At 45.8% G+C, this 22,923-nt stretch overlaps 1 protein-coding gene and 1 long non-coding RNA gene across 2 annotated transcripts in view; one reads left to right on the top strand and one right to left on the bottom strand.

Annotated features, from left to right (window-relative positions):
- Positions 1-1,442, top strand: part of FANCM (FA complementation group M) — a 176,710-nt gene extending 175,268 nt beyond the window's left edge. Inside the window, exon 23 of the mRNA XM_083167295.1 lies at positions 1,111-1,442. Coding sequence (XP_083023421.1) covers positions 1,111-1,231 — 121 coding nt within the window. The 3' untranslated portion in view covers positions 1,232-1,442. The remainder of the gene's footprint in view (positions 1-1,110) is intronic.
- Positions 541-15,355, bottom strand: LOC146050345 (uncharacterized). Its single transcript, XR_014466293.1, has 3 exons — positions 15,120-15,355; positions 2,977-3,075; positions 541-2,023 (listed from the first exon to the last, which is right to left on the bottom strand). It is a non-coding gene; the product is annotated as an uncharacterized LOC146050345 (long non-coding RNA).
- Between the last annotated feature and the right edge of the window lie 7,568 nt (positions 15,356-22,923).

Here is a 22,923-nt window from a genome sequence, read left to right as displayed (position 1 = left end):
ATGTACAGAGGTAGGGTAGCAGATCTTCGTGAGATATAAAGTAGTACTTGTAGTACTTCTTCTGTAGACTCATTCGCACAGCACATTAGTCAATGTAGTTTCATTAAGCAGTTTAGTCCCATGCAGCTTAATGTATGTATCTAAAATGCACATTTTGTGTGGGGAAATAACAAAACACTTAGCAGTAGCAATCTTCGGAGAAGCTTTGCCATTAGTTTAGTTTATGAGGGGACATCTGTTTATTTTGTGTGGGACAGAACTAGCTTTAAAAGCAAACGTACAGATCTACCCGTAGCTGTTTCCATAGTGACTCCAAAAGAGGGGATACGGTCACTAGGTCGACATGGGGTTTTGGTACTTGTTTAGTTTCACGGCGGCAGCGGCCGTGCGTCTGAGTCCCCTTGCGGGGCTCGCTTTGTTCGCCCACGCTGCGGGCTCGGTGGCTCGCTGCGCTCGCCACGCTATATAAAATCAACTCTATGCCAATGTGGATAGTAGGGGTATGAACTATCTACGTTGGCATAGAGTTCATTTCCTTTATATTAGATAGTTTGGTGAGCGCCGCACCCGGAAGTTCACAGCGGCCATGCTGCTGCCGTGAAACTAAACAAGTACCGGGGTTTTTCACTTCTTTTTTGTGAGCCGACAGGGTCATTAGATCGACATGGGGTTTTTCACTTTTTTTTTTTTTTTTGGGAGCCGACCTGTAGTATTTCATGCCCTATTATCCACTAAGGCATAGTGGGAGAATAAAATAGTGTGCCCAGGTGTAGCATGGCGAGCAGATGCGGTGCTACGTTTCAGTGTTCATGTCGACTGTGTCGACATTCGGGAGAAAAAAAGTGAAAAACCTCATGTCGACCTTTTGACGACCATCCCCATCTCGACGTAATGCAAGTCAACCTAATGACCCTGTCGTCCTAACCTGTGTCGACCTTCCTGTATGTAGACCTAGTGGTGTTGACCTAGTTGCTGTCTGTCCAATGAGCCATACCCCAAAAGAGTCGTAGCCTGGGGTAGTTGTTTCTTGTGTTATGGAGGTTGGGAAACCCGTTGTACTCTAAGTTCTGAGGTGGACTCGTATAACAGTCTGTACTAACACTTTTCCAGCTCTGTCGATGTTATCGCCAGCAGAGGACAAGTGAGTCGGCAGAAGGCTGAAGAAATCTACCGCTACCTGCATTACCCATTTGATTCACAGCTGCTGCCCTCTAGTGACAGACGGAAGTAAAGTCTCGTATAATCATTGATTTAGAATTGTTTGGGGTTATTGTTGTTTTTCCTTTCTCCTAATGGGGAAACATCTTATTGCAGTGCAATTATTTCCAACCCTCAGCTTGTCTGTATCCTATGCACTTTATAATGTGTTCATTTTGTACAATATGTAAATAAATTTTTGAAACAAATATTCAAATTTGATCGCAAGTCATCATTTCCCCATGCAACTGGGCCAGTGTGAGTGTATGCACAGAGAAGAATGTTTAATGGCTCTTACCTGGGTGGAGGAGGGAGGCTGCCACTGGCTGCACTACCTGATCCCTACACCTGCAGCCAGTAGTGTCAGCAAACCCCAGCTTCTCTGCACTTCATAGGCCGCAGCCCCTGGAAGCCAGCTAGGGTTGCAGAGTAAGGCAGGGAGCGTCTCTCTGCTTATCGCATCCCGTTCTGGCGGTCCTGGAGGGAGGGATCACCTCCCAATAGAACTACCTTACTGCAGGTAGGACTTATAACAGGAAGTGGAGAAAAACAGAGGTAAGTGCGCTAATCCAGGTGTCACTGTAAGTGAAAACTAACATTTAATTATAATATGCAATGTCACACAATAAATAGCAATATGCATGGTATATAGTCACCCATGCGAGACAGAATCCAGCAAGGAATGTCTAATGTCCATTCCTATGGTGTCCCAGAAGTGTCCAATTGATCATCCTTCGTTCACAATCACGGTGTGCCTTTTGGTTTGAGGCAATGATTTTGGGTGGCGTACCCTGCTGTCGCAGTGTGGAAGTATTCAGCAGTATATCTGTCGAACCGATGTAGAAAGACCATGAAAGATGGTAAGCCTTGCTCCTTGTAGTTTTAATATGGTGGGAAATGGTTAATCGCACCTCACCGACAAGATATGAGGAATGGTTTAGTTAATTGCCCATAGGCCAAGGTGGGGTCCAGGTCTGCTTTGGGCAGTGCTCCAGACCAGGACATACACTCCAGCATCACTGTCCAAAGCAGTCCTGGACAGGGCAGCGGGGTCCCTGCGGCATGTGCCAGGCACTGGAGTCCCTCTGTGGTGCTGGTCAGCTGGAAACTGAGTGAATAGTGTGGGGGGCCGGCTGTGGGGTCCGGCCTGGGCGGCAGCGCTGGTAGCTCTGCGGAATTTGAAAACACTGGCCGGACGCTGATTGGCTGAACATCAGCCAATCAGCGTCCGGCCATTTAAAAAAAAAAAATTCAGCAGCTCTTCCCGCGCTAGTCGCCGCGGGAAGCGTTCCTGAATTTGAAAACACTGGCCAGACGCTGATTGGCTGAATCTCAGCCAATCAGCGTCCGGCTAGTGTTTTCAAATTCAGCAGCGCTGCCGCCCAACCAGCTGGCCGGACCCCACAGCCCACCCCCCGCTACACGCGTCGGAGGTCCCAGGACAGCCAGCAGGTCCGACCACCTGCTCGGGTCCGATGCGCACAGGACCGCTCATCGGACCTGAGGGGACATCAAACCAAGCCGTTTTGGGGTGAGTTCACAGCCCAATTGGCCAAAATCGTCTCGTTGTATGGGCACCTTTAGGAACAGACTACCACCAGTAACAGTAGCAAGCATGTAATGATCAGTCTTTGCTGTATTCCTTTCAGTTTTTAACAGTGTGCTGCTATCTTGGATAATAGATGGTTTGGGCACCTTTAAAAATTGAAAAGTTGCAATACTTTGGCATGTAATCACCTCATCGTCGGGCAACAATAAAACGAGTAACAATAGGCTCACCTTATATACCAGACACATGTGGCCAGCAGCGCTGTTTGGGAGCAGAGATCAGACGATAGATGACGTCACCACCAACTGCCAGTCACCTTTCTAGTTAGTCTAACAAAAACAAAGGCAGGAGGTAGATACAAGCTATAATGCTGGCATAATAATTACATAATACGCAACAAGGCAGCTGTAACAACAATACTTGTTTAACCACTTGAGTGGTATGCCCGGAAATTCCGGGCTCAGCTGCGCTGCCGGAGCGGGCTGTCCTGGAAAATTTCCGGGCATGCCACTTTGTAGTAGGTTTGCGCCAGTGGTGCCTCCATTGGAGCATCACTGGCGCACTACCTTTAGGGGTCCCCCCCTCCATCACCCCCTCACCCCTCCTGTTTGTTCCCCTGCTCCAGCGTACCCGGTGATCGTACGCCGGATCTCCCTGCCGCCAATCACCATACTATTGTGACGTAGGTGGCATGCTCAGGGATGTTCGGGGCGGCTCGGGGGGGACTCGGGAGAGTTCAGACACCCGAGTCCTCCCGAGCCGCCGTGAAACATCCCCGAGCCTGCCGCCTGTCTGATGACTGATAGGCGGCTGGGGCAGCGGCAGCAGGGGAGGGGGGGGTGATGGGTTCCCACGACCTGTGGTGGGTTTTGCTGGGGCAGGACAAACCTGCCTTGGTAGGTTTGTCCTGCCCCAGCAAAACCCACCACTCAGGGGGTTAATCAGCTCGTTAGCAGGACCTTTACATTGTTGTGAGTGCTTTTGGCACTAGCACCCATTGAGATATAGTACATATTCCGTTCTGGACATATTGATACTAATTATGGCGGAATGGGCGAGTGCTTCGGGCAAAGCGAAGATTACACAAGGCACATCTATCATTTTTGGACTCTGAATCTATATTCGGTTTAAAAAATATAAATATATTGCATAGTACTGTGCTCTGCCTATTGATGTTTGTAATGGAGTCTCTTACTTATATCTGATCCCTTCTAAAGAAGCCCATACACGGTCCCTTGTGTACGGCTCTGTTCTGTACTATGAGATGCGTGCTCCCCCGCATCACATAGTACGGTACAAAAAGTATGTGCTGCACATACTTTTTGTACTAGGTACACATCGTATCGGATCGCAGTGCATGCACTAGGTATGCAATCCGATCCGATGTGTACTATTTAAGTCCCAAATGGATCCGTTAAACGGACCGTGTATGGGCTGCTTTAGTGTTGATACTTTAAGCTAAATACAGATATCTACACATCAATATTATTAAACTAAGATAATGATGTCCCACATATGTTTGTACGATCAAAAACTTGCATCCCAAAAGGTATTTATACAAAATTGGGATGCGAACAAATAAATACATTCCACAGGTGTCACAGTGGGGAATAGATGGTCAACTACAGGGATCATGGGCACTTTAAATCTAAATGAGTGTGGCCAACTCCTCCCCCTCTACTTCCTCTCCCAGGCAGTCATAAGGATTGTGCCCAGAGGGAGCTGGAAGAGAAAAAACACACTTCTTTAGAGGAGGTTAAATATAAACACATACAACAATACAGATTGGAAAGTGAAAAAAAACATTGAGAAACTACACTGAGTAACGTACAACCACACATCAGAACACAAGGAAGTTCCAGCAGACATAATCGTAACTTAAGGTGTGTACACACGCTTCGATTTGCTTTAGATTTGATGTTCAATTTGCTTTTCCATTAGATATGGCATTAGATCTTTCCATTCAATTTGGCGTTAGATCTGTACTTTTGTATTCGATTCGATTTAGATTTCACAGTGTAGGCACCATGTACACATTCAATCTACTAGATTGTATTCAATATTTGCTTGGCTGCACAGTGTATTTTTATTTTCGATATAGAGAAAATGGGAGCGCGCATCGAAAGCGTCCTAAAAACCATTCGATTTCACTTCTATAAGCATAATCAAATCGTAAACAGGGAAAAATCAAAGTGTGTGTACGCAGCTTAACCCTGGCAGGAAGAAACTTTATGTTTTCAACGTCGGGATACAGAACCAAACAATAGTAACAGCGACAAGGTGGGCGTCCAGTGATACCTGTGGACTCGGAAAATAGGATTTACGGTAAGTGCAAAATCCCTGTTTTCTCTCAGAAGCCTTGAAAAAGACCACAGTAGTGGTCGAAACGCGTTGACTACTACAAATCTTGAAGGAGGAGAAGCCAGCCAGCCAGGAACATTGCTCCGGCACTGGTAAAACTGACATCAGACTGTCATTTCCTGAAATGCTCGATTGAGAGTCCATCTAGGTCTCCACTCTTTTGTGTAATTACAGATCATCTGCCACTTCAGAATTTATGTAGATCCTCATGCTGATTGATTTATTATCACTTATTTGAGAACTCTTTTCAATAAGGTTCTCCTTTTATTTTGGTAATTGTATTGTATTACAGTATCCCTGGAGGGATTCCAATGTCTATTTGGATTTTTATTGTATTAATTAAAACGCTATGATATATTCTTCATATATGAATTATACTGACAAATTGATGAAAAGATTAATGTGAAGTATCCCCTGAGCTCTAAACGGTTGTATCATTTTATTACTGTATACATGTGAAGGTGGAGGCGCAGGAAGCTTGTGGTGTTATGTCAATTTTTGCAGGTAGATTCAATAAACTTCTTATGTGGGGTACACACCAGGACGACCCACTCATGATGCACATTGTGGACGGGTCGTCAGTGTTTCTTCCAACCCGCTCACGATGACGCACGGGGGGGGGGGGGGCACGACCCGCTCACGATGTGCACCGTGAGTGGGTCCGATCTGATGGCGACCCGCACGTGGGAGTATGGTCGTTCTTCAGATCCTACCTGCTGCAAGTAGGATCTGACGAATGACCCACGGGACCGGCATCGGATCGGTCCACACCAGGACAGAAAAGGGCCCAATCACCACACAATCTACATCCAATCGGTCGGAATTGGATCTAGATTGATGGGATCGGACCCTTGTCATCCTGGTGTGTACCCAGCATTAGAAGACCTCTTTTTGTGAACAGGTGAAGTAGGCACACTACAAGAAACAAAACCGTACTAACTATCTATCTATAAAACAAATCACTAATGCCCAAAATCAAAGGGCTTACCTCACAGGGGCATTATCCGGCTTGTGGGGAGAAGGAAAGTCCATGCTGGTTTTCAATCAGCAACACACCACCAAACTTTGCTGGCTTCTCTTCCGTTTGCTTGTATTTAAATACTAGCTGACCCACCCGGCGTTGCCCGGGAAAACCTTGGGGTTTCTTTATTTCCAAAATTGCTGAAAAATGTCATCTGACAGTATGCTGTGCCAAAGACCTAAGATTGTAATTTGTTATAGATTTAACCATAATGTTAGAATGTGTTTGCATTGATACTCAATGACGGCAATGAAATGTTATTTGAAACACAATGCTCCTGAGTTGATAACTTGTATGTGTTGATGAATTCCACATCCACTCCTGAGAATTAGCACCTATGACATACCCTCCAACATCTGAGGGTCAGAAATCAGTACAAAATCAGAAAGGGACGTGGCCACACCTCCATTTCTATACTTTCAATGGTACAGTTTGTAGGGTGTGTAATTATAGGCGCTGATTGCGTGGGGTCCGGGGTGGGCGTTACTTACCGTGCCATAATTAAAAATTCACTGCTCCCTGCCAGTGCCACTCCCCTCACCGAACCTGCCTGCAGCAGTCTCTGAGGTCTGGGGATCTGTAAAGCACATGCACCGGGCATCTCTACCAAACAGTGGGGCAGCAGGTCCACGGGCCTGGCCACATGATGTCATGACGCGACGCACGCTACCAGCACCACTGTAATGCACCACTGGGAATGGGTGCAATGGGCCAAATTCTTCCCTACACCCGCCGGGCCAATCCACTGATCCAGCCATCATAATCATAAATGGGTGCATCGATAAGGTTTGGAGTGTAAGTATTTGAAGAATAAAACTGAGAAAAAGATTTGCCATGTTACAAAGTGTACAATTTACTCAATAAATCGTGAAAAAATTTAAGTGTACATAGAAGTACAAATCTATAGGTGGGGGTATGGATATTGTGGGCATAATTGGTGTTTGTTACACCTACAGGGGGTCCTCAATTGATGGGATTTTCAGTACAGTGTCACGGTCAAAGTGTCACCATAGGGGGATTCCCAATTGGGGTCCAGGTGTACCCTTTACAATCCTATAGGTCTCTTCTCCTTGAGCTTACGGTCTCCCTTAATGATAGTCAATCACTGAGGGAGACTGTAGGCTCCAGGAGAAGAGACCAACGGGATTGTAAAGGGGTCCCTAAAAGACCAATTGAACCTCAATTGGAAATCCCCCTACGGTGACACTGTAGTGAAAATTTCTCATCAACTGGGGACCCCCTGTAGGTGTACCAAACTCCAATTATGCCCACAATATCCATAACCCCTCCACATATAGATTTGTTTCGCAACCCACCCCCATCCAAACAATTATCAGTTTGAATCAGAATTTATTTTTTAATCCTAATTTCATTTTTTGATTGTACTTCTATGTACACATTTTTTTCACGATTTATTGAGTAAATTGTACACTATAACGTGACAAATCTTCATCTCAGTCTTATTCTTCAACTTCTTACACTCATAACATTCAAACTAATGCATGCAGCGCTCATGCCCATCGACCAAACATTATCTATGAACCAAAAGAGTCTGGGAAACCCTTAAGGCAGAGCAGTGCCTGATATCCAACTGACTGACAGGGTGAGTGCAGTGTACCCACTTTGTATTGATCAATGGGTGCATTGGCCAGGACAAAGATTTCTCAGTGCAACTGGCCGGGAAGCGCAGTGACAGGCTGGAGGACTGGAGAGACGGATATGGGGTACAAAGTAGAAACGGTACATTAGGTACAGTTTTTATTTGCCGGTACAGACTGTTAAATAAACGGCAAATAATTTTTTGTGTGTGTTGTACTGTTTTTGTGTGTGTTGTGTGTGTTGTATTTTATGTATCTGTCCAATGCGTAAGTGTGTGAGGTGTGCTATGTATATACAGTATGTGTGTGTTGTGTCTCTGTGCAATGTTTAAGTTTGTGTTTTGTGTGTGTTGTACTGTTTTTTTGGGTGTGTGTGGTGAATGTGGGTGTGTGTTGTGCTGTTAGAGGTATGTTATGTGTGTGTTGTGTGTATCTGCCCAATGTGTAAGTGCGTAAGGTGTGCTATGTATAAATCTGTGTGTGTAGTGTGCTGTGTGTGTATCTGTGCAATGTTTAAGTGTGTGTGTTCTGTGTATTGTACTGTTTTTGGGTGTGTGTTGTACTGTGAGTGGTGTGTTATGTGTGTGTGTTGTGTGTATCTGCTGAATGTTTAAGTTTGTGAGGTGCGCTACATATATGTGTGTGTAGTGTGCTGTGCGTATCCTGGCAATGTTTAAGTGTGTGTGTTTGTTGTACTGTTTTTGGGTGTGTGTTGTAGTGTGTATGGATTTATATTGTACTGCATGTGGTGTGTTGTGTGTGTTTGTATCTGTCCAATGTGTAAGTGTGTGAGGTGCGTACGTATAAATGTGTGTTATGTGTGCGTATGTGGTGTACTGTGTGTGTGTGTGTGCGTGCGTGTACAATGTGTACGTGTGTGTGTTATGTGTGGTCCATATATATCCTCAATTATTTCCTAATTGTTTAAAGCCTTCACCATAATGTTAGAATGTGTCTTTCATACTCAATGACAGCAATGAAATTAGGTGTGGAGTTGTTCCTTCGGCTACGGTTTCCCAGATCGTCGATCTTTTCCCCAGAACGTCAATGAAGGCAAATTAAAACTAGGTGTTTTTTAAATTTCTAAGTGAAATTTCGAAAAAAACGGCTTCGAGGTGCACACCACCGGGTCCAGAGGTATCTTGTTGCTGAATTTGGTGTCTCTGAGTGCCATGGTGTGTCCGCAATGCGACGGACACGCACACACGCACACACACTCTTCAATTTATTATATAGATATCGCTTTAGCTCCTTCCTCGCCGGCCAGCATCATTCAGGATGGGCAAGCGGAAGCAAAAAGACTCCCCAGCATTCCCACGGGGAACCCTTTCTTACGCACACCCTGTGCCGCCGGGAGGAAGTGAGGCGTGATCGCGCACTTCAACTCCTTCTGCCTTAATCTCCTCAGCATGCAGCCGTGGCTTTTCAGCCTGGGATGCCGCTGCTGCTCCGGCTTTCGTGGCCGCTCCATGGCGTTTCAAGTAGCCACATCGCCGGCTATAGACTGCTGTTCCGGCTCCCCAAAGTGAGCACTTCCAACATAGGGCGGTATTCAATGAGCCTGATTCGCCAGGTTTTTATGGCGAATTTGTGCTGTTTGACGAATTTCTGTCAAAAACGGTGAATCACCCTATTCAATGACCACATGGCGAATACATTTCTAGGTTTTTTTCACCATGATTCACAGAGTAGCAATCGCTATCTTTTTATGGTGAAGTGGAATGTGAACTTTTAAAATAAAGTGTTTTGTTTTTTACATTTGGTGTCAAAAAATCAGGAATTTTATTCTGAGGAGGGGCATGCTATTTTTATTCATGTGCTGTAAGCACATGAATATATATTTAATTTTAAAAATAATATTATTTTTTTTTATTTTTTTTTACACAGCATCCAGCAGGTGGCGCCAGAGCGGAGCCGCTCATTACATATTCATATATTCACTGCACGATCATTTTGATCGTGTGTAGTGAATATACGCTTGCCTGCTGGCACCCCCGGGGGGGCAGCCTGTGCTGCCTGGCACCCGGGGAGCACACCTAACCCCCCACAAAGGTCTGGGCTAGGCAGAGAGACTACCATCTCTCTGCCTGGCACCGTCCTGAGGCTCCCTGTGGCAATCGCCGCAGGAGCTCATATTCGCCAGTCAGGGGCTCGCTGCCCCTGACTCGTTGAATACCGGAGCCCGCTGGCTCCGGAACGTGGCGAATGTGCAGCGAATCCAAAAAAGGATTCGCTGCACCTCGCAGGTATTCACATTGAATACCGCCCATAGGGGTAAGTCATAATGCGGTTTAAGGCAGGCATCCATGTATAGAGACAGGTATCACCACAATCCTCATGCATCCTCTTCTCCCCGGGGAGCCACCCCATTCAGCTCCTATGCTGACCAGAGGTAACCCTGATTGAAACAAATAAACCATCCTACTCTGTCTAACTCTAAACGGAGACAGGAGAAAAAGATACAGGGAAGAAGGAGGAGGGGTCTATAAACCCAAGGTGGGCGGTACCAGAGAGAAAAAAATCCTGTATGATCTATTGGGGGAAGGTAACATCCCAGTGTTATGGCTGCCATAGGGATCATAGAAGAAAGCCAGTAATTTCATTGTCTTCCACTGTTAGGTAGTGTAGTTGCTTTATTCCCTCTAATGGTTGTGTTAATTCTAGCACCCTGCTCCTTGTAAAGTGATTGCAGTTCCTCCTTCCTGCCTGGGGTGTCACTCTCTGCTGTGGTGTTTCTATGACAGTCCGGTTTGTATCTCAGCATTGAGATACAAACCAGACTGTTCTTGAAGATTCACAGCAGACAGCGACACCCCAGGCAGGAAGGAGGAACTGCAAGAATTTTACAAGGAGCAGAGTGCTAGAATGAACACCAGTTTGGCATTTGTAGTAATGGATTCAAAATAAAGTTGGTTGGTGATGTCAGCTCTCTCAACGTGGTTTATTAACTTCGACATTTGAGGGTAGATCGACAACTTTAACAAAGTTTGAGGCACATTGTACTTCCTATTTTTCACATTTACCCCCACTTGTCTTTTTCTAAATGTTTCATAGCTTCCGCTATACTGTATATCTCTTTTTAAACTGAGAGCTTGGACCCACTGACCAGATATTTACATTTTTTGTTACTGTTGAAGGCAATGCTTGTAACAAGGGGTACATGTATGGAACTCTATGGATAAGGATATCTAATACTATTACAGATGAATGCAATTCTCCAGAATGCCAAGCTGCTACTATGCTTGATATAATTTGGAAGTTAAGATACTACAAAACAAAGATAGACAGATGGAAACCCACATTACAACATTAAGATCAATTACAGAGTCCAGAGAATATAAAACATACACGATTAATCAACACACGGTAACGTGAGTTACCATGATGGTAACTCACGTTACACATAGGTTTTATTCATTTATTTGGTAATGCTACTGCATTGAATAAATGTTTTGTGGTTTTGGACTAAGTACGGTCTAATGTTAGAAAAATGTGAAATCACTACTTTTTTTCCCAGCAATCTGGCAAGATTAAACGAAAAGATAAACTTTTAGGTAACTCACGTTACACAGTTGAGGTTATGCTCATTAGGAATGCCAGAACTCTTAAAGTATTTTGAATATGGATAGTTTTGTTTACTAAAAATGATTTCAAGATTGTGATCTACAAACGAAGTGACCTGTATGTGTTTTTTTTTTTGTATTATTAACATTAGAAAATTTACTTTTAATTCTGGTGTTTTCAAAGTCTCTTTCTCCATCTGAAGCCAGCCTAAAGCAAGATGGTTTCCATAGCAACAATGATGCGACTAGCTAAAAAAAAAAACTCACATTGTTGTACTATAATAATTTTCAAAAATAAAAGTGTTGCTGTGAAAAAAAAAACATCCACACAAATTTCCATAGTTACCTGAAACTACCCTTGGGTTACCTAAATCACAATCTTAACTGCTTTAAAGGGATTATGGTTGCATGGGAACCTTTAACTACTATAGATTATACAACCCTGTCTGTACATGCATTTCAATCTGACAATAATGTCAGCGACTGCATGTACAGAGCAGGTGGTGGGTAACGTCATTGACCGATATCGTCAATGACATCGGTCAGTGTGTATGTACTATATAAATCTCCCGCGGCATCGTCAATATCGTTAACAATATTGGCATTGCCAGGGATCGCTAAGTGTGTACGCACTTTACCCAATGCCTGTGTCGACATGGATGGAAGGTTGACACAAGTATTGGGTCGACAGTCAAAAGGTTAACATAGGCTTCTGACTTTTTTTTTTTTATGAGCAGACAGGCGGTCTTTCAAAAAAATTATGAAAAACCAATGTCGACCATCGATGCATGTCCACCTTACGCATATTGACCTATTCGTGGTGTCAACCTTTGGTTGGTCAACCCAATAACCTATAACCGTTTGTAAAATAAGTTGACTGGTACCAATGCTAAGTACATAGAAATAAGTCCATGAGCGTCCTACACAGCGTCTGACTGAGACATGTCACTTACACTACAGCAGGGTCTGACGGTAGATAATTTTTATTGAGAAAGAAAGAATGTCACTTGGGTGGTGCACTTCAGGGAAAGAAGGTATTTATTAAAAAGTAACTTTTAATTGAAGTAGCTAAAAATGTTGCGAAATATAGACTAAAACAAGAACATGTAAGACACAGACAGTGTAATTAAAAAGGACACTGAGTCCTCACACAGTGTTCCCCGCTGTCTGGCCGTCCCCTTATAAATTGATATAACAATTTCTGTTGGTGCGCGTCACCGTTTACACAATATCTGATCAATCCTGTTATGTCACTTTTATCCTACAATATAATATATGTAAGGGAACTAATGAATTGTCCCGTAGGGGACGGGGAGACAGTGGGGAACACTGTGTGAGGACTCAGTGTCCTTTTTAATTACACTGTCTGTGTCTTACATGTACTTGTTTTAGTCTATATTTCGCAACATTTTTAGCTACTTCGATTAAAAGTTACTTTTTAATAAATACCTTCTTTCCCTGAAGTGCACCACCCAAGTGACATTCTTTCTTTCTCAATAAAAAATGTCTCTATCTATGTCCCGTGGTAGCACCCCCTCATATTCTTATCATCATTAAGAATTTTTTCAAAATGAAGTAATGTGATCTCAAAAACCAGGGGTTTCTACATATACCTATAAATATCTTTCCTGTGCGACTGGCGCAAACCTTTCCTCTTTGTGCTCTGACGGTAGATAACCACTAGACTCCATTACACATGCCTCTTACCAGTGCACATATTAGTTGTGTGTGACACAGGACTCCTGCTGTGTGTAGCAACACACGCACTTATACAGCAACAGCTCAAGGCAGCCCGCTGCCCAGCAACAGCCCCTCCCCTACTTACTGCTCGCTCCCGCACAGCGCACGCCCCTGCTCCTCTTATTGGCCGCCGGCTACATTGCGTCTGGTTCAGGGGTGGGCAACTATTTTGGCTGGGGGGCCGCTTATCAAAACCAGAAAATATTAGAGGGCCGCACACATAATCACAAAATGCTTTAAGATTTTTATCAAGAATATTTGTTATGAATGTTACAAGACATACAGAATATATATACACACACTTATACATTATAGATTTAACGTCGACCCGCTCATCGCATGCAGTACCTGTACTTTTATTAAAAAGAAACTTGTTGCCCAAGACCTCTGGAGTGATGCGGATCCTTCCCACAGTATCCACACACCACCGCGGACACCCGGGCAGTTACCCAGGAGAGCGAGTGCCGGTTCGTCCACCACTTTATTTATATATAAATATCAATATGGCCCATAATATCTAGCGACCCTACGCTGCCATCCTTGAAGGACACCAGTATATTGCCTTCTTTCCGTAGAAGTAAGAATATTAAGGACATCGTCGTCCACAATGATGTCACCAGTATGGGCATAGTGAGACCCAGCCATTTTCTGACAAAGAAACCCGGTAATTATAGATGTACGGGCTGCACCACTTGCAGCCTAATGGAGGTTGGAGACAAGTTCAGCCACCCGCATTCGGGCAAACAATTTACCATCAAGTTTCCCTTATCTTGCACAAGCCGATACGTGGTATACCAGATTCGATGCCCATGTGGTCTGCTATATATTGGCAAGACAACACGCCAAATCAAAGAACGCATTGCCTTACACAGGAGCCACATTAAAGCTGCTCTCGAAGGAAAATCAGCAGATCAACCAGTAGCACGCCACTGGAGAGATGCCCATCATAGCATGACTAACATAAAAATGAAAATGATAGATCATGTACCGGCTTATCGCAGGGGTGGTGACAGGGGTAGAACCCTACTGCAGAGAGAGACTTTTTGGATACATACTCTGCAGACAGTTCACCCCAAGGGACTCAATGAACTGTTTTCGTTTAATGCTTTCTTATAACATGCAGGTTTATATTTGAACATTTTCTTTTTTATGTGTTCGCTATACCCGCAGGGGTTATAGTGTCAGCACTGTGTACAACGTTACACGGAGATTCCTGCCATGATTAACTTCTGATATTGCTATGTAGATCTGCATGATTATTCAGTACACAGTACCATATTTACTGCTGCACATGTCTCCCCCCTGCTGTTGTTCTCATTTTCCCGTTTCCAGCTCTTACGTTTATTTTTTGTGTATATTTTGGTATATTTTGGTATTAACTATTTCTTCTTTTCACAGTGTCCTGTCACCGCACGCATATACAGCTGAACTCAAGCGGGTACCTCCGGCCGTCAGTGTGCCTTAGCAAAGTAACCCCCAGCTTTACAGCCAAGTACGTACTGCGTCTGTGTATGCATCGTCGGTTGCCATGGTGATATGACACTTGGGTGAAGCCGCGCCTATCGGGAGGCGCCGGGAATCACTGTGGTCACACACCAGTGACGTCACCGGACCCCGAACGAGCAGCGCGGCAGGTGTGGGGCGCATTAACTGTAAGTTTGTCTTGTGTATATATAGTGTATGTTCGTTTGTGTTCTAACAGGTCTTGATAAAAGGGGTGACACCCTGAAACGTTGATCTTTGAACTGATCGTTTGTGAGCGTTTTTTGTTGCTGAGTGACATCCTTTCTGACATGCATGTAGTTTTCCTCGGATGGGCACCAGACAAAGTTGTTTCTATATAGAGAGTGCCGGGCTTCCCTGGACTGTATATATATATATATATATATATATACATATACATACATACATACATACACTGTGTGGGTGTGTGTGTATATATATATATATATATATATATATATATATACATATATTCACACATTCACACACTGTGTGGGTGTGTATGTGTGTGTATATATATATATATATATGTGTATATATATATATATAAAACACTAATGCACATAAAATATTTGCCTGTTGCTTACTTAGCAGCCGTTTTGCCACCTCATAGATGTGCATGGCAAAAATCCTGCTGCACCCGCCCTGCACACGATTCAGGGAGCCTGGGAGGGGACGCGGAGAAACTTTAATACTGCTGCCACCGCTGTTGATGCCTGTCTGTGCCTGCCGCGCACAGAACTTCCTGGAGCCTGGGAGGGTACCCGGTGTCACTCTGTTACAGCCGCCGCCGTTAATGTCCGTCTGTGCATGCTGCGCACAGCATTTCTGAGAGCGTGGGAGGGAATGCGGTGATGCAGCTGAGCCAACCAATGGTGGGGAGGCAGCTGCAGCGTCATCACGTCCCCTCCCACGCTCCCTGTAATGCTGTGCGCGGCATGCACAGACGGACATTAACGGCAACGGCATTAAAAAAAAAGTAAACAGTATGATGTTAATGACAAGCGGCTATGCAGCCGCTTGTCATACTAATATATGTCAGATCGGCGGGCCAGACCTAAGCGGCTCGCGGGCCGCCTGTTGCCCACCACTGGTCTAGGTTATACAGCTGCGGCGTTGATGGACGGGCAGCGGCCATCATAGATGAGGGCGATGCTCAGTACTGGTTGTGCCGTTTGCTTGTCCTGTACAAAAATGGCCGCTGCCCGGCCTGGCTATCAGCGTGAAAATAAGTGAAGGGCACCTAGATCGGTCTCCGGTCACCCGTTATAACTGTGTGGCACTATTTACACACGGATATTTGGTTTTAGCAGCTGGTATATGTGAAGCAGGTGCAGGCTGTTCCTAGTTTTCACTGGGGATAGGTTACTGGCACATGAGCTTCCGTTACGGTGTATTCAGGTCGCCCATTGTGCTTTTCCTACACACTAGTACAATACTACAATTATGTTTTTATACAATATGGTCAATAGGGGGAGGAGGGAAAGGAATTGTGTTACTTCAGTAGCAAGTCTCCTCGCGTTATTTACTTGATCAGCTTGCTTCAAATGATTTACTTGCCCTGAATAAAAATGGCCGCTGACGAGGCAGCGGACATCTTTGTTCAGGGCAGGCAAATCGTGAAACGAACAAACTACGCGGGAACTGCTCTCCAGCTAAAGGAATAAGGATGCTGCTTATTCCCAACGAGGTGGAATGTGCACCCAATACAACAATCCTGCTTGGTCTGAACCGGGGAACCCTTTACATACACTAACACACGTACACGCTTGCCATCATTTAAGATGGCGGCTTGACGGGTTTCCGGGAGCTTGTGCCAGGCTTGACTTCTGTCTGTGACTGGATGGAGTGAGGCCGGCGCTTAATGCGTGGCGGCCAATCCCAGTGCGGGCAGCAGGGAGGCCGGGGAAGGAACGGCTGTTTGAAAACAAGAGGCGGGAGCGGTGAGTAAGGGTCGGGCCGGGATTAGGGAGCGCGGTTCCGGGGTGGCTGCAGCTGCTGCAGAAGCTCTTGTCTGGTCGCGCTGCAGGAGGTAGCAGACGCAACTTATGTCTGCTCAGCGTTTCCGGGGGACACATATATGCACAGATAACTGTGGTTAGTGGTACATGTAATGTAATGGGTGCCAGTGAAATAATACACACGTCTGTTCGCAGAATCACCTAATGTCCCAGCATACCTGTCAGTCAGATGCTGTAATGTGTAATTCCTGTATGCAGTCATGAGGTTGACATGGAAAAAGGTCGACATCATTTTTTTGTGTTTAAAAAGACAAAACAAAAAAAAGTACTTGTACATCCTCTACCATTCCAGTGGGAATAGTCGGATAATAAAATAGTGTGCTGAAAGCATGGCGGGCGGACGCACACCACTTATACAGTGCCCGTGTTGACATACAGTAGATACCAATAAAAGGAGAGAAACCTTTTGAATGTTGATGTAATTACCCATAACTGTGATTCCACAGTACAGTAATAAATACGTCCTATTACTCAGATGACAGCAAGGATTCCACCAAACAAAGAGGCTCGCGGCTAATGCAGGGATCCCACTGCATTTAGCCGCGAGCTTCGCTGTTTTAGCATCCGCACACGCCGTTTCCACATTGCTGGCTTTTTGCCGTGACGTGGAAACGGCGTGTGCAGGGTGTCAGTTGAATACCGACCGTGCGAGCTGTGAACGCTCGCAAAAAGCTTTCAATATACCCCTATATCTAGCTGCAGCAATATAAATTGTGCATTGGCTAATAACCAATTATCACTTTCTGTCCTCTTGTCCAGATTACAATGCAGGAAATACCTAGAACTGCATGATCTTCCTCCGTATTCCCCACCAACAGCTAGCAGAGCTGTGTACACAGGATGAAGAAACGCAGGTCCGTTCCAGCCACTCCTGGACGCCACTTGCGGTTACTTTCCGTTTGTCTGGACGACATTACGCCAAATAAGTTGACTCACGTCAAAAACTTAGAGAAACTGGCTTGGCAGCAAAAGTCCAAAGCAAGATCTCGGACAGATAGAGATGACTTCCCAAACGTCTGTGTTGCCAGGGCAGATGTTAATCTGCAGATCGAAATGGCCAAGCTGGCATCTTCCCATCTGATGAACAATCACGTGTGCCATGATACTGCTAATATCTGTCACACTCCAGATCAGCTGCTGAACAAGGAGAACAAGGCTATGGGTGTTCCCTTCCCAACTGGCAACGAAAGAGACCAGGTCACCAACTGTCCCCAGGATACCTGGCATGAGACTGTCTTTAATCCAGGTGTAGATGGGAGGCATCCAGTCCATGCACACCAACAGCAACCAGGAACAGAAATTCAGGGTGCACAATCCATCATGGACAAGTTCCACAAAGGTGAGGTGACCTTGGGCCAGATTCTCTAAGCTTCAAAAGTGATAAAATGGAGAATGATAAACAGCCAGCCAATCAGCTCCTTCCTGCCATGTCATAGACTGTGTTTGAAAAATGTCAGACAGGAGCTGATTGGCTGGTTGTTTATCACTTTCCATTTTATCACTTTTGAAGTTTAGTGCATCTGGCCCCTTATATTTTTCTGCGAAATACTTGGTGGTAATACTTCCGTAGTAAAGGGGCCTACACATGGGGAGATATGCTGGGAGTGATGCTAGATTGCCCAGAATGCTCAGCACACAGCGATGTGTCAGCGATGTGCTGCTGTAGTGTTCATTCTAGCACCCGCCATCTTTGAAAACCCATGCAGTTCCTGTTCCCTGCCTGGGGTGTTGCTGTCTGCTGTGGTGTTTCTAGCACAACCAGAAGGGTTTGCATATCAGGCTGCTATACAGACCACACTATGCTAGAAGTATTACAGCAGACAGCGACACCCCAGGCAGGGAAGAGGGTGCTAGAATGAACACTACTGCTGAGCGATCTGTCAGGGCCAGTGTTCCATATCGATTAATATCCAGCATGATAACGACGTGCGGCGCCACGAATCGCTAAGACCCCTACACACGGAAGGATGTAGGGGCATTTTCTAAGTGATCTGGTTAGATCGCTTTGTAAATGCCTTAAAATCGCCCTGTGTGTAGGCCCCATAGCTTCATTTTGCAAGCTCTACTGTCTGGTGTGTATAGGTGCACATTGTGGGTGACAGCTTTCTAATTGTTTTCTGAACTGGTTTCGTTGATTATACAGATAGAGGCGCTCTAGTAGTTTCTGCCAGCTCGCCATATCGGGAAAGCTGGCGGACGGCAGAGACGTGCAAGCCTCTCATGCTTCTGCATCCCATTGCCGAGAATGAGGCGCTTGAGCGTGCCTCATTCTTGGCGGACGTGTGACCTGGCCCATGGCGGTAGTGGTGCTAGGCGCGGCTCCCACTATAGATAACGGACAGGAGACATGAGCTGTTGTTCTCTGCTCCTGTAGCTCAGGTGTCAGTGAATGGCTTCCTATCCTCTCCCTTTACTTTATTACACACAGTACTAGGGGATTCAGTATTGAATCCCGGTGGTCGGGATCCCGGCGTACAGAATCCCGACAGCCGAAATGCCGACAAGGGGGGGACGTGGATCGCCCCCCCTTGCGGGCTCACTGCGCTTGCCACGCAACGGGCCCGGTGCCTCGCTACGCTCGGCACACTAATTTATTCTCCCTCCAGGGGTGTCGTGGACACCCCAGGAGGGAGAATGTGTCGGCATTTCGGCGGTCGGGATTCTGAACGCCGGGATCCCGACCGCCGGGATATTAACTGCATCCCGTACTAGGCACTGGGTGCTATATGCATTGAGCCGTTGTCCTGACTGTTATGATCCCATTGTTGTATTCGGGGAGGGAGGGGTGTGTGTGTGTGTTAAATTGGGTTCTAGAATAGACAAATTGGCGCTTTACATTGCTACTATTCAAAAACCATAACCATCCTTCTGTGCTCCTAGCTTTTGATCTTCCTCTCTTCAGTAGCTTCTCTGGTTTTGTCCTGCATCTCTCTCATGCCAAACACAGCAATTCAGTTACTGTGGCAGTCGGCTGTTTCCTAGATGGGCCAAGTGGTTCTACCATCAATTTTTTCTGTATCTATCGTTGGTCTATATTCTGTGCCACCACCTATAGCTTGTCTGTACATTTGGGTTTATTCCTGTATACAGAAAGCCTGATGGGCGTAAGTCCTGCGGGTGCCCATTATTTGTAGTCTCATCATCCTGAGATGGCAAACAGAAACATGTTCAAGGGGACACCCATAAACCGCTAGGTGTTGCCCCTGCCCGGTGCCCACCCCCTCTGAAGTGACGGGCTCGGCCAGTGTGAAACCTCCAAAAGCATTGGAAGAGGGACGAATTTGGCCCCTTATGATCGTCTGAATTAGGCCCTTTGTCCAAACCCAGTTAGACACTAAACAAAGCCACACAGGAGAGCCCTAGTTTGCATTCTAGCTAAAACCTAGCAAATACGCCATGACAGTAATTTGGTATTTATCCCAAATCAAAGGGTCAAAAATCTGAAGCCGTTTTTCCCAAAGTTCCAGCCAAGGATGTCCACTGAGTTTATGACTAAGAAGTATCGTATAGTCCAGTTTCTACCTGGGGGTACTTCTGGTCGTAGCATTTTGTCATGTGCAGATCATGTTGCAACAACAGTCAACGTAATGATCATTTCTTTCCCAGGAAATATCCAGGGGTGCATGTCCTGACCCTTCTTGAAGGTTTGTCAGGTGATGATTGTTTGCACCAGACTATGTGGGGAGAACAACATGGATTGTTCCAGAAAAGAGGGAACATGGACTCGGGAACAGCTTATACACCCGCATGCAACCTGCCAGGTGATCTGTAGGAGAGGCTATAAAAGGGGGCACCTGCTGGACAAAAGCGGTTGGAGCAGTAGTTGGAGACAACAAGGAGGCAGGACTGCAGGGTTAGTGACCGATTAGAAAGTGCATCAGGGCCTTACTTAAAGACTGGTATCTGACGGAGCCACAAACACCTCCAGCGATCTTGGTGCAGTTTCTGGGAGGCAGAGGCACCGATCCGCTGGAAGGCGTGACTCAGCCAATCGGGCGGTCTTATAAAGGGGGCTGGCTGTGAGTTGTGGTCGGGCTGCAGCGTTGTGACAGGAGGCAGGCCGTGGGCGGCAGAGGAGGAGGAGTGCCTGTAACCAGAAGGTGGGCCGTGAGTAATAACCGGAGCACAGGCTGTGGTGTGAGCAGTAGGGAGGAAGAGGCCATAAGGCAGCAGTAGCGGAGGACACTAAACCTTACCTGGGCATCGCGGCTCCTGACAGGCAGTGGTCCTTGCAATAGGGATTTTTTGTCAGCCCCAGTCCTTATTCCTCAGCAGGTGTTAATTGTACTGGTACCTGTAAAGGACAGAGGAGACCAGGTCCGCCCACTTCACTACATACTTCTCCAGGAGTGATTAAACTGAATAGCTTTACTAGTGGAGTTAAAACTGCAGAAAGACACTACAGGAGCAGCATGTATCAAACTAGTATCATTGATCCCGTGGGTGTGGTATAGGGTTACGACAGTCTGGATCCTGACAGTCATTAGCCCGGCATCGGGATCCTGACTGCCCGGTCTCGGACAGCATGGTGAGAGCAACAAAGCCCCTTGCGGGCTCGCTACGCTCACCACGCTGCGGGACACCCACAAGGGAAAATAGCGGGTGGCCGTCTATCCTTCTTATATTCTTTTTAATTGAGGAGCCGGTCTCATGTCTGTCCTGTTGTCAGCATTGGTAGTGTCCTTGTATCCAGGATCTAAGATCATCTGACATGTACCCAGCTTTAGACAGGTCATCAAGGCAGCTTTGACTTTGTAGCATTCTATACACATTCCAGTATTCAGGGAAGCGATGACGCCATTGGGGTCAACCCCTTACTCTTGTAGAAGCACAGGGGTGAAGGCGTGACCACAGTGAAACCACAATCAGTATACTGTATGTGCCTAACTGTCCTGTATGTTTCCCCAGGCACACAGAGAGGAAAGACAGAGCACTTGCAAGAAAATCAACGTACTGCCGATGTCCAGAAACAGTGTTTAATGACCCAAACCTGCCGCAATACATACATGAAATACATTCTAGAAAAGAGGGAATGTGGTAGTAAGGGGTCTATAGAAAGTAAGGATTTGCTGACAAAAGACAAATGTAGCCCATCAGACAGTGCTAAGGAGACCGCTCTGGAAGCCGATAAACCATCCTCAAGAAGTTTCAAAGAGCCCCTTGATCATCTGCCTGGGCCAGCGAAAGCAAACCTGCAGCAGAAGCAAGTGTCCAATGCTCCAACTGCTTCCTCTGTACCCGGTAGTGACAAGCTGAAAGAGCAGGTATGTGATGATGGGAAAAACAGTGCTGGGAATTGGAGTAATATGGGATACATGTGTTTTTTTTTTTTTTTCTGTGCATAGGATTTTCGCTGGAGAAATAGACCTTTCATACACAGTGTAGCTGCCTTGGCTCTATTCCTCTTACCCATTGTACAGTATAGCAGCCAACTTTATTCCGCATCACCTCCCAACCCCCCCGTATGACAGTTAACGATAGAGTAGCAGAGGGGGCTCCTGGGCTTCTGCAAAGTAGATTTTGAGGCGTGAGCCTCCTTCCTCCCACCACCAACGCTGCATGAACACACATGGTCCATGATCCAACAGAAACTGACGTTCTATCTCTCGTCCAAACGCTACAATCACGTGTGGAAGATAAATTATCCATCTATGACACTCCCACGAAATGGGTATTTTCCTTGTCACTGCATAGTTATCTGCCATAAAATGCTCATGTTGCTGAAACTGAGTCAGTTAAAGGACCTGATTTCATAGTTGATCGCAAATGCAAAATATTACTAAAATGGGCAAAACCCTGCTGCACTGCAGGTGGGGCAGATCTCCCTCTCCATGGTTTTGCCTATATAAGAAAGATTTTGAGTTTGCGATCAACAAAGTCTGTTTGGCATGTTTTCATTTACCAATTTTTATTCCATATTGACATCTCCAAGGTCTGACTGCGATCCCACTCGTAGGTGACCCAGACATATTACCTGAACTGCTAGGTTTGTCTTTACAGCCCTGCCTCCTCCCGTTTCAGATAAAAGTAGTCTAATTGAATTATATAATGTTTATTGTTAAAAAAAAATGTGGGGGATACTGCAGCAATAGGCACTAAGGGGGTTATTCTGATTCACTCGGAAAGGCACAATCACTCTCTAATGGGCAAAACCATATGCACTGCAGGTGGGGCTGATGCATTGGCGTCACTAGGGGGGTGCGGCCCGCACCGGGTGTTACCAGTCGGTGGGGTGACACCAAAATCTGCTGCCGGTTCCATTCAGAGGGGAGAGAGAAGAGCGCACTGCACGTCTCTCCTTCCCCTCTCTATCTGCTGCCGCTCATCACAGGGTGCATATCTCCTTCCCCTTCACTTTGTCTGGGTCTGT

The sequence above is a fragment of the Crinia signifera genome, chromosome 12, assembly GCF_055691185.1.
Source record: "Crinia signifera chromosome 12, ASM5569118v1, whole genome shotgun sequence".
Classification (NCBI taxonomy): domain Eukaryota; kingdom Metazoa; phylum Chordata; class Amphibia; order Anura; family Myobatrachidae; genus Crinia; species Crinia signifera.
This window is presented reverse-complemented; position numbering and strand designations above follow the sequence as displayed.